Source organism: Hemitrygon akajei, chromosome 4 (assembly GCF_048418815.1).
Source record: "Hemitrygon akajei chromosome 4, sHemAka1.3, whole genome shotgun sequence".
In the NCBI taxonomy this organism is placed as follows: domain Eukaryota; kingdom Metazoa; phylum Chordata; class Chondrichthyes; order Myliobatiformes; family Dasyatidae; genus Hemitrygon; species Hemitrygon akajei.
Window position 1 is genome coordinate 111,275,202 of NC_133127.1, and position 12,615 is coordinate 111,287,816.

At 42.8% G+C, this 12,615-nt stretch overlaps 1 protein-coding gene across 3 annotated transcripts in view; it reads right to left on the reverse strand.

Moving 5' to 3' along the window:
• myo16 (myosin XVI) overlaps positions 1 to 12,615 on the reverse strand; it is a 1,004,680-nt gene that overhangs the window by 688,143 nt on the left and 303,922 nt on the right. For all 3 annotated transcript variants that reach the window (XM_073043171.1, XM_073043172.1, XM_073043173.1), the window contains one exon: positions 1,950 to 2,075. In XM_073043171.1, coding sequence (XP_072899272.1) covers positions 1,950 to 2,075 — 126 coding nt within the window. The remainder of the gene's footprint in view (positions 1 to 1,949; positions 2,076 to 12,615) is intronic.

A 12,615-nucleotide genomic window follows, 5' to 3' on the forward strand; every position in this document is an offset into this window, starting at 1 on the left:
GATGAGGGACCAGGTGAGATCACTCGTGATGTGCATTCCAAGAAACTTGGTGCTCCTGACTCTCTCCACGTAGAGCCATTGATGTGCTGTGAGGAGAGGTCACCTTGCACCTTCCTAATGTCCACAATCATCTCTTTAGTCTTGTCCACATTGAGACTCAAATTGTTGTGTACACACCAGTCCGCAAGCTACTCCGTATGCTGACTCTTCACTGTTGCTGATGAGGCCGATCATCAACCAAATATTGAAAGAATACCTACCTTCATCATCTACTTTCTCAGACTTCCCTTGATATCATGATCACATTTGTGTGGGTGTCAAGTTTCCTTAGTTAGGTTGAAGCATTGTGAAAGAGTAGAAATGCTTATGTAAGTGGATGCAAGCAGTTAGCCCTCATCATCTCCATTCAGAGCTTGCTGTAGGAGTTTGTCAGGAAGACAAGCAGGATGTTTTTGCAGTTTTATGCACTGTACTCAGTTCCATTCATGACCCTGTTAACAAAACAATCTATGGTTAAAAGCAGCTAAAGTCCTCACAATATTCAGGTGTGAGTTCATATGTGACAAGTAACATTCATGCCAGATAAATGCCTAACTTCTAATATCCTCCAGTTTCCATTCACTGTCATTAAACCTTATTAAATGCACAATGTCAATAAGGACATATAGTCACAATTTCCTTCATGTTGGCTGGATTAAAGCCCTAGAACATCTCACCCAATAGCAACTTCTCCACTTAGAAAGCAATGGGATTGGAATTGGCTTAATATTGTCATATGCATTGAAGTACAATGAAAACTTGTCTTGCAAACTGTTCACACAGACCATTACAGCAGTGCTTTGGGGTAATACAAGGTGGAACAATAATAGAATGTAGAAGGAAGATAATAAGGTGCAAGGTCATGAAGGGTCAAGAGTCCATCTTATTGTACCAGGGAACTATTAAGCAGCCTTGTAAGAGTCAGGAAGTTATGTTGTAGCCTTATAAAACTTTGGTTAGGCCATTTCTGGATTATTGTATTTAATCGGTTCTGACATCAAGAAGAACATGAAGGCTATGGAGAGGTGTAGAAGAGGTTTACCAAACTTCGTCCCAGATTAGAGGGCTTGCACTATGAAGAGAGTCTCAACAAACTAGGGTTGTTTTCTCTGGAATAGTAGAGGCTCTGGGGAGACCTGATAAGATTATGTGACAGAGACAGAGTTGCAACAGCAAGCTCGTATCCAACATCAGAAAGACCAAGCAACTGATTGAGGACTTCAGGAGATCACACAGCATACCTTATAGAGGGGACATCCATATCTCATAGGATTTATCCTTGGAACAACACTTTGATGCAATCACAAAGAAGGCATGCCAGCAGCTTAACTACATTAGGGGTTTCAGAAGGCTTGGTATGTCACCAAAAAGATCTTGCAACATTCTACAGATGTATCATGGAGATAATTATGACTTGTTGCATCATAGCCTGGTGTGGAGGCTCCAATCAATGTGCAGGATCATGAGGCTTAGCAATTCATAGACTCAGCCAGTTCCATCTTCCCCTCCATCATCAGATTTCCAAACAGTCCATGAACCCATGAATATCATTATTCTTCTTTTCCACCCCTCATTCCTTTTGCAATATTTATCTATCTTTGTAATATTTTTATGTGTTACTCCGTACTGCTGCTGAAAAACAACAACTTTCATGACATATTGTCATGAAATGATAATAAATCTAATTATGATACTGATTCAAAAAATGACCGCACAGGCCCAAAAGTTAAGACAGCTTGCAATACACCACCAAACATTTTCAAAACAAAATTTATTTTAACTTTAATCAGTGACTATACACTTTCATCCTTTTCCAAAATCTATAGTGCCTGACATTGTTGCACATAACAGAAAGCTGCACTCTTGTTGATCTTCCTGGTGTAAGGTAGAAGATTTAGACAACTATCTACCTGTCCATACTTTGCAGCTAAGTGAAGTGGTGTCCAGAAGCAATTATCATAGACATCAGGGTCAGCTCTGTTCTCCAGAAGTACGGCAGAGACATCCATATAGCCACTAGCACATGCCATGTGTAGCTGCAAAGAGTGGTAAGATTAAGTAATAATTACAATGCAAACAAAATTGGTAACCATAATTATATAAAATTACCAGAGATACATAATTATGCAGAGGAAATTGCCAAAGAATATGGCTAACATTAGATATACTTTGAAGAAGATTACTTGTCATTGCTTAAGACAGATTTTCAGCTGAAGGGAAACCATAATGATTGGAAATATGGCTGGGTGGCAGTATTTAGTTATATTTCAAGGAATTGCAACACTTTCCATATTTTCAGCATTTTTAGCATATTCAGCATTTTCAGCTGCAGATGGGTAGACTTTAGAAAATACATTCCAATGGAATACAGTCGTAGTCATAGAGCATGACAACACAGAAACAGACCCTTCAGCCCATCTAGTCTGTGCAAAAGTATTAATCTGCTTAGCTCCATTAACTTGCACTCAGTCCATGGTCCTTCATATCCCTCCCATCCATGTACCTAGCCAAATTTCTCATAAATGTTGAAATCGAACCTGTACTGACCACTTCCACTGGCAGCTCATTCCACACTTGCACCACCGTCTGAGTGAAGAAGTTCTGCCTATTGTTCGCTTTAGACATTTCACCTTTCACCCTTAACCGATGACCTGCAGCTCTAGTCTTACCCAGCCTCAGTGGAAGAAGCCTGATGCCTTTACCCTGTCTATGTACCTCATAATTTTGAATATCTCTATGAAATCTTCCCTCATTCTCCTACACTCTAGAAAATAAAGCTATTCCCTAACCTATCTAACCTTTCCTTAGAACTTAAGTACTCAGTTTTGGCAACATCCTCATAAATTTTCTCTGTACTCTTTCAATTTAATTGATAACTTTTTTGTAGGTAGGTGACGAAAATGGTACACAGTAATCCAAATTAGGCCTCACCAATGTCTTAAACAATTTCAATATAACATCCCAACTCCTGTACTCAGTACTTTGATTAATGAGTCAATGTGCCAAAAGCTAACTTTACAACCCTATCTATCTGTGATGCCACTTTAAAATAATTCTAGTCCTGTGTTTCCATATCCTTCTGTTCTACTTCACTGCTCCCAGTTCCTTCTGATCTACTATACTTCTCAGTACCCCACTGTTCACTGTGTAAGTCCTACCCTGGCTTCTCCTCCCAAAATGCAACACCTCACATTATCCTGCATTAAATTCCAAGTGCCATTTTTCAGCCCACTTTTGCAGCTGGTCCAGATTCTGCTGCAAGCTTTGATAGGCTTCCTTGCTGTCCACTACACCACCAATCTTGGTGTCATCTGCAAATTTACTGATCCAGTTTAACCCATTTTCATCCTGATCAGTGATATAGATGACAAACCACTATGGACCCAGCACCAATCTCTGCAGCACACCACCAGTTAGAGAAGCAAACATTAGAGGAACCAACTGACTGGCTTCTTCTGCAAAACCAATGGCTAATCCAATTTACTACTTGTTCCTGAATGCCATGCAACTGAACTTTCTTGGATGTTTCCTATGCGGGACTTAGTCAAAAGCTTACCTTACAGAAGTCTATACAGATTACATCCACTGCCTTCCTTTCATCACGTTTCCTAGTAACCTTCTTGGAAAGCTCTATAAGATTGACCCCTATGCACAAAGCTATGTTGATGATCCTTAATTAGAATAACTTCTAATTATTAATCCAACAGGCTGACCAGCCTGTAATTTCCCTACAGACTACATAATACATATACATACACATAATACATATACAGACTGTATAAGCCTACAGACTCTCACAGCTATCTGGACTATTCCTCTTCCCACCCTGTCTCTTGCAAAAATGCTATCCCCTTCTCACAATTCCTCCGTCTCCGCCGCATCTGCTCTCAGGATGAGGTTTTTCATTCCAGGACAAAGGAGATCTCTTCCTTTTTTAAACAAAGGGGCTTCCCTTCTTCCACCATCAACTCTGCTCTCAAACGCATCTCTCCTATTTCCCACACATCTGCCCTCACCCCATCCACCCGCCACCCCGCTCAGGATAGGGTTCCCCTTGTCCTCAGCCTCCAGGTCCAACGTATAATTCTCCGTAACTTCAGCCACCTCCAACGGGATCCCACTACCAAGCACACCTTTCCCTCCCCCACTCTTTCCGCTTTCCGCAGGGATCGCTCCCTATGCGACTCCCTTGTCCATTCGTCCCCCCCATCCCTTCCCACCGATCTCCCTCCTGGCACTTATCCTTGTAAGCAGAACAAGTGCTACACCTCCCCTTACACTTCCTCCCTCACCACCATTCAGGGCCCCAGACAGTCCTTCCAAGTGAGGTGGCACTTCACCTGTGAGTCGGCTGGTGTGGTTACTGCATCCAGTGCTCCCGGTGTGGCCTTTTATATATTGGTGAGACCCGATGCAGACTGGGAGACCATTTCGCTGAACACCTACGCTCAGTCCGCCAGAGAAGGCAGGATCTCCCAGTGGCCACACATTTTAATTCCATGTCCCATTCCCATTCTGATATGTCTATCCATGGCCTCCTCTACTGTCAAGATGAATCCACACTCAGGTTGGAGAACAACACCTTATATACCAACCGGGTAGCCTCCAACCTGATGACATGAAGATTGACTTCTCTAACTTCCATTAATGCCCCTCCTCCCCTTCTTACTCCATCCCTGACATATTTATTTGTTTGCTTTTTTTCTCTCTCTCTGCCCATCACTCTGCCCGTTTGCCATCTCCCGCTGGTGCTCACCCCTCCCCCTTTCTTTCTCCCTAGGCCTCCCGTCCCATGATCTTTTCCCTTCTCCAGCTCGGTATCACTTTCGCCAATCACCTTTCCAGCTCTTAGCTTCATCCCACCTCCTATCTTCTCCTATCATTTTGCATTTCCCCCTCCCCCGACTACTTTCAAATCTCTTAGTATCTCTCCTTTCAGTTAGACCTGACGAAGGGTCTCGGCCCGAAATGTCGACAGTGATATAGATCCTGCCTGGCCTGCTGTGTTCTACCAGCATTTTGTGTGTGTTGTCTGTAATTTCCCTACTTATTCTTACAACCCTTCTTAAACAATGGAACAACATTAGCTACCCTTCAATCCTCTGGCACCTCACCTGTGGTTTTTCACCTGTGGAAGATGTTTGAAATACTTCTGCTAGAGCCACCTGCAACTATTGCACTTGCCTCCTACAAGTTCTGATGGGACGCCTTGAGAAGCCCTGGGTGTTTACCCACCAGAGTTTACCTCAAAACAGCAAGTACCTTTGCTTCAAGTGGATAGAAAAACTCTGATAATACAGATGAATAAACTACATTAGGGCTAGCCAGATATGATGCAAATGGAGAAAAGGAGTTACCAGAATTTGTTAAATTTGATATTGAGTCCAGAAGGCTACAACATACTCAGATAGAAGTGTAGCTGCTATTCAAATTTACATAGGGCAACGCTTTCTACTGACATTACCTAAACTGCTGGGCATTTTCTACAACTCAGATGTGAAATTCATAGACTTTTTGTGTAATCTGTCTCTCTAACCTCCTTCATAAATGTATCAACTGGATGGCTGCAACAACAGTTCATCAGCATGACAAACTTAGCCTCTTCCAAGAGAGGTATTTTCAATGTACTATCTATCTCACTTCCACTCTTTATGCAAGTTAAATATAACTTATTTTCTATCTTTTCTATTTTTGGCAAAGGGTCTTCAACCTGAAACATTACATCTACTTGTTATATGGTCATAGAAAAGTACAGCACAGAAACAGGCCATTCAGCCCATCTAGTCTGTGGCGAGCCATTTAAACTGCTATGGCCCTCAATAGCCCTCTCATTCTTGTACCTATCCAAACTTCTCTTAAATGTTGAAATCAAAATGGCACCCAGCACTTGCGCTAGCAGTTTGTTCCACATGGCTCACTACCCTAAATGAAGTTTCTCATCATGGTCCCATTTAACATTACACCTTTTATCCTTAGAACCCTTAAGTTCTAGTTGTAGTCCCACCTATCCTCGGTGTAAAAAGCCTGCTTGCATTTACCCTTTCTCTACTCCTCATAGTTTTGTATGCCTCTGTCAAATCTCCCTTCAATCTTCTATGTTCCAAGGAATAAAGTCCTAACCCATTCAAGCTTTCTTTATAACTCAGGTTCTCCAAACCCGGCAACATCCTTGTAAACTATTTACATCATTCCTGTGGGTATGTAATGAAAACTGTACAGATTTCACCAATGACTTTTACAACTTCCACATAACAACCCACCTCCTGAACTCAGTACTTCAACTTATGAAGGCCAATGTGCGAAAAGCTTTCTTTACGACTCGTGTCAGCAATTGAAATGAATTATAGGTCTGTATTCCCAGATCCCTTTATTCTACTGCACTTCTCAGTACCCAACCATTCACTGTGTAAAACTGACCCTAGTTGATCCCACCAAAGGGTAACACCTCGCTCATGTCTACATTAAATTCCATCTGCCATGTTTCAGCCCATTTTTCCAGCTGGTCCACTTGCCACTGCAAGTCATGTTATTCTTCCTCACTGTCCACTAATCCCCAATCTTGGTGTCATCTGAGAATTTGCTGACCCAGTTCATTACATTATCATCCAGTTCATTGATATAGATGACAAACAACAATGGATCTGGCACCACTCCCTGTAGCACACTACTAGTGACAGGCCTCCAGTCAGAGAAGCAACCATCTACTACCACTCTCTGGCTTCTCCTGCAAAGACAATGTCTAATCCAATTTACTACCTCATCTTGAATGCTGAGCAACTGAACCTTCTTGACCAGCCTCTCATATGGTTCCTTGTCACCATCCACTGCCTTGCCTTCATCAACTTTCCTGGTAACTGCCTCAAAATATTCTACAAGATTGGTTAGACATGGGCTACCATGCATAAAGCCATGCTGGGCATCCCTAATCATTCCATATCTATCTAAATTCACATATATCTTGTCCTTTAGAATACCTTTCAATAACTTTCCCACTACTGATGTCAGGCTAACTGACCTATAATTTCCTGATTCATTTTCAGAGCCTTTCTTAAAGAGCAGAACAACATTAGCTATCCTTCAATCCTCCGGTAATTGACCTAGTGGGAAGATTTGCTAGTGCTGCATGGGGCTGGGCATTTAAACTAGAATTTTAGAGGTTGTGAAGACAGGTGTTAAGATTTCAGACAAAGTTGGGAGTCAAAATATTGAGCATGATTCAACTAATGTCTTGATCTGCATACATTTCAATGCAAGAATATTGTAGGAAAGCCAGATGAGCTCAGGGCATGGATCAACACATGGAGTTATAATATTATAGCCATTAGTGAGATGTGGTTGCAGGAGGGGCAGAGGCAGGCAGCTCAATATTCTGGGGTTCCATTTTTTTTAAACACGACAGAGCAGGAGTGATTAAAGAAAGGATGGTGTTACTAATCAGGGAAAATTTCATAGTAGTGCTGTCAGGTTGGGCTGGAGAACTCATCTTGTGAGGCATTATAGATGGAAATGAGGAATAATAAAGATATTACCAATTTTATTTGTGTATATTACAGACAACCTAACAGTCCGCATGATTCAGAGGAATAAATCTGTAGAGAGGTCGCAGGCTGTTGGAAGAATCATAAGGCTGATTTTAACTTTCCACATATTGACTGGGTTTCCAATACTGCAAAAGAACTGGATGGGATAGAGCTTGTCAAGTATGTTCAGAAAAGTTTCTTCAATCAGTACAGAGAAGTCCTAATGAGAGGGCGAGATACTCGATCTCTTAATAGAGGAAGAGACAGGGCAGGTGACAAGGCCTAGACAGAGTAGATGTGGAAAGGATATTTTCCATGGTGGGAGAGTCAAGGACAAGAGCCTCAAAACCCTTTCAAAACAGAAATGTGGAGAAATTTTTTAGCCAAAGGGTGGTGAATTTGTGGAATTTGTTGTCACATGCAGCTGTGGAGGCCAGGTCATTGGGTGTATTTAAAGTAAAGGATGATAGGTTCTTGACTGGACATGGCATCAAAGTTTATGGGGAGAAGGCCGGGAAATGGGGTTGAGGAGGGAAAAAAGGGATCAGCCATGACTGAATGGTGGAGCAGACTCAATGGGCCAAATGCCCCAATTCTGCTTCTAAGTCTTATAGTCTTAATTTCAAGGCAATTATGGAGAAGGACATGTCTAGTCATCAGATAGAGCTTCTAAATTGGAGAGAGGCCAATTTTGATGGTATCAGAAAGAATTTGGCAAGTGTGGTTTAGGACAGGCTGGTTTCTGGAAAAGGTGTACTCGGTAAGTGGGAGGACTTCAAAAGTAAAATTTTGAGAGCATGTGCTTGTATCTTACCTGTCAGAATGAAAGGTAAAAATAACAGGTGTAAGAAACCTTAGTTAAGAAAAAAAGGAGGTGCATTGCAGGTCTATGTAGGTAGGAACAAGTGAGGTGCTTCTGGACTATAAGAAATGCAAGAGAATATTTAAGAAAGAAACCAGGAGGGCTAAAAGAAAGCATGAAGTTGCCCTGGCAGAGAAGGTGGAGGAGATTCTTAAGGGGTTCTACAGATATGTTAAGACAAAAGGATTGCAAGCAACAAAACTGGTCCTCTGGAACATCAGAATGGTAATACATGCTTGGAGCCAAAAGAGATGGGGGAGATCTTAAATAGTTTCTTATGCATTTGGATTTACTTAGGAAACAGACACAGAGTTTACAGAAGTGAGGTGAAACAGGATCAAATTCATGGACCCTATAGAGATTACAGAGGATAAAATGTTTGCCGTCTTGAGGCAAATTAGGCTGGATAAATCCCAGGAGACTGACAAGGTGTTCCCTTGAAACCTGTAGGAGGCAAGTGCAGAAATTGCAGGGGCCCTAGCAGAGAGTTTAAATCATCTTTAGCAACAGGTGAGGTACCAGAGGATTGGCTTTCCACAGATCCTGTCAAACATGCTGAATCGAATCTGCCAGCATTTTCTGGTATTATTTCAGATTTGCAGCATCTAAAAATTTTTGATTTTCTTTCATGGTTGCAATGTCATAGAATCACAGAGTTTTACAACACAGCAACATGTTCAACTTCAGCCCTGCTTGTCCCTGCTGACCAAAATGCCCATCTCAGCTAATCCCATTTGTCTGTGTTTAGCCCATGTTTCTCTAAAGTGTCTCTATCTATGTATCTGTTGAAATGTCTTTTAAACTTTGTAAATGTACCTGCAGCTGTCAGGTTGTTCCATATTCTCATCACACTCACTGTGAAAAAAAACTTGCCCTTCAAGTTCCCTTTAATCTTATTCTTTTCACCTTACATCTCTGCCATCTAGATTTTGATTCCTTCAACCTGAGAAAAAGAATCTGACCATTTTGTCAGGGTCTGGTCCAGTCTGGAATCCGTGTTCCGGGTCTCGATCCGGTCCGAGGACTCTGGACTCCGGGTCCTGCAGTTGTCCCTCCCGTCACCCGTGAACTAGTTAGGACCCTCCTGGTTCAAGGAGGCACACCTGTGACTCATTGAGCTGCAGGTGTTTATAAGGGGCCTTGGGACTGGGACCAGGCAGGTGGTTGTATTGTTCTGTTTCCTGTTTCTCTGCTGGCTCCGAACTCTTCTCTGCATTCTGTTATCCTGCCCGGGCTCAGATCTACTCCTCATCATGCTTCTCTGCCCCGTACCAGTACTGCCAGGTTGGTCCTCTCCCCCACCTTTCTTCCCATGCGCTGGTCCCGCTTCTCTGCTCGTTTGTGTTGTTCGCACGGTTGCGCTGTCTGCCGGCCTTTCACGATTTTCCTGTTATCATGGCTGTTGTGTTGGTCACCCTGGACCTATGCCCGTTCCTACCCCTTGCCTCCTTCGGGCAGGCCCGGACGGTCTGCCACTGCCCAGCAGACTGCCCCATCCTCCTCTTCCGCCCGAACCCTGGGATTGTGCCCCGCACCCGCCTAGGGGTTCGTGTCGTGCCCAGGCCTCCGGTGTTTCCGCCTTGGAGGCGGCCCTACCCGGGATATATGCGCCCGTTCAGGGAGGGCTCTCCGCCAGCTTATCTAGCCACCTAGACCCGCCTACCTGCCTGCCTGAACCCCAGGGACCTGCCTGCCTGCCTGAACCCCAGGGACCTGCCTACCTGCCTGAACCCCGGGGACCTGCCTATCTACCTGAACCCCGGGGACCTGCCTGCCTGCCTGAACCCCAGGGACCTGCCTATCTACCTGAACCCCGGGGACCTGCCTATCTACCTGAACCCCGGGGACCTGCCTACCTGCTTGAACCCCCGGGGACCTATCTGCCTGCCTGAACCCCCGGGGACCTGCCTGCCTGCCTGCCTGAAACCCGGGGACCTGTCTGCCTGCCTGCCTGAACCCCGGAGACCTGCCTACCTGCTTGCCTGAACCCCGGGGACCTGCCTACCTGCCTGAACCCCCGGGGACCTGCCTACCTGCCTGCCTGAACCCCGGGAGCCCGCTCCGCTCTGCCTGCTTGACACTCTATCGACCTGAACCCCAGCTCTACCCTTAAATGCCATGGCATCCCCATCCTGTCCTCCCCCTAGTACTTCAGTGTCTGCGTCCTGCGTTTGGGTCCATCCGGCCGCGTTCCTGACACATTCACCTTATCTGTTCCTGTCATGTTTTTATCTACATCTATAAAGTCACTCCTCAGTCTCCTATGTTCCAGCTAAAATAGCCTTACCTTATCTAGTTTCACCTTAACACAGTCCCAGCAGCATAATTGTGATTTTTTTCTGCACCCTCTCTAGCTTAATTACATCCTTCCTACACTTAGATGACTAAAATCACTTTCAAGATTCCAGGTATGTATAAAAAATCTTTTCTGAAAGAACCTCACAAATTTGTGTATGTCTACCATACAAAAGGATAAGGCATACAGTACACAGGAACACTATCTTCTTCAAGTTCCCATCCAGGTCATGCACCATCCTGACATAGTATATCATCATTGCTCCTGGGTCAACATGTTGGAATCCTTTGAGGGGATCTGTGTGGTAAGTTTTCTTCAACAAATGTTGGCCAATATCTGAATCACTACCAGAATAGGTATGGATTCAGATACAATTACTATGCTACAATTACTACAATGAGATACAATTATCAGATTACTATTACTATTATCAGATACAATTACTATGTTTAAGGACCAATCAAAAAGATACTAAAATAAGCCAGATAAAGAAAGGTACGGGTCTGTTGTAGGCAAATCAGACTAGTGTAGAGGTCCGCATGGATGTGGGAAAAGGTCCTATGATTCTTTCATCAAGGTGGGAATATCTTCACTACAGGAACTGCAATAGTCCAAAAACGCAGGCGATCAATATCTTCTCAAAAGCAGTTAGGAATGAGCAGTATCTGTAAGCCTCATCAGATTTTGTTTTCTCTCTTTACATCCTCAGTAACCTATAAACCACTTAACATCTTATCTGCACAATAAATAATGCTCATATACCATGGAATTGTCCTCGTTGGGTCTCAACACATCCCTCTGTAACTGGATCCCGGACTTCTTGACATAATTATGTTGTAGATTTGTTAGTTTACTTGTGGTAATGTTACTTTATGTCTTATGTGTGTGAATTACATTATTTGTCACGTGTTGTGCATCTTGGTTGAGAGGAACATTGTTTCATTTGGTAGTATACATGTGCACAGCTGAATGACAATAGATTTGAACTTGAAAATTGAAAATTCAAATGAACAATATAGTATTGAATTTATATTAAGAATGAATTCCTCTAAACTTTGATTTATATACTCTTTTCAAAATGACATACAGAAAAAAATGTGGCTAATGGTTGAAAAGGTAGTTTGCTTTCCACAGGACAATGACATCAGTTTAAGCTATACTTCTGGAAATAGACCCAACTGAACCATTCACAATAGGGCCCAAGTAGAATGACTGTAACAGGAAGGTGATGAAGATTTGCGTCTAGAAAAATCTTAAAGGCTTTCTCAAGTTGATATGGAAACCCAAAAACAATTGTAATTGGAAAAGGGAGAAGACTGGAGAAAAGAAAGAAAACCTTGGCTAGAAAATGGATTTCACTCATTCCTGGTACATGAAATTAATGCCATATTTTTGCCCTTTTGCAAAGCTGGGTATCCGAAAATCTGCAGAAGTAAGATGTCTCCTGCTATAAAATAATCATTATTGTGACATTTTCCCTTTACTATTGATTTATGTTTAAAACAGTTGCATTAATTCTCTCTAATGACTTAGGTGAAGTATTTTAGCCTAGCTATCACTTTTTTAGGGTACAACCCCTTGATTCACTGAAATTCATTAGTTCAATAGTGAGTTACGTAGAAATGAGAATATAGAACAGTCCAGCATGGACCAGGCTCTTCAGCACATAATGTTTGTCCCCAAAGTATTTAAATATAGCTCCTAATTAATCTATTCCTATTGCCCATACATTGTTCTTATCCCTCTTCTCTCTATATGTTGATGTGCCTGTCGAAAACACTCCTCTGCTTTTGGACTTCATCTCCACCCCTGGAAATGCATTGCAGGCCTCCACCACTCTTTGCATAAAAACCTGCCTCACAAATATCCTTTTCATTTCTCTCTCTGACCTTGTACGC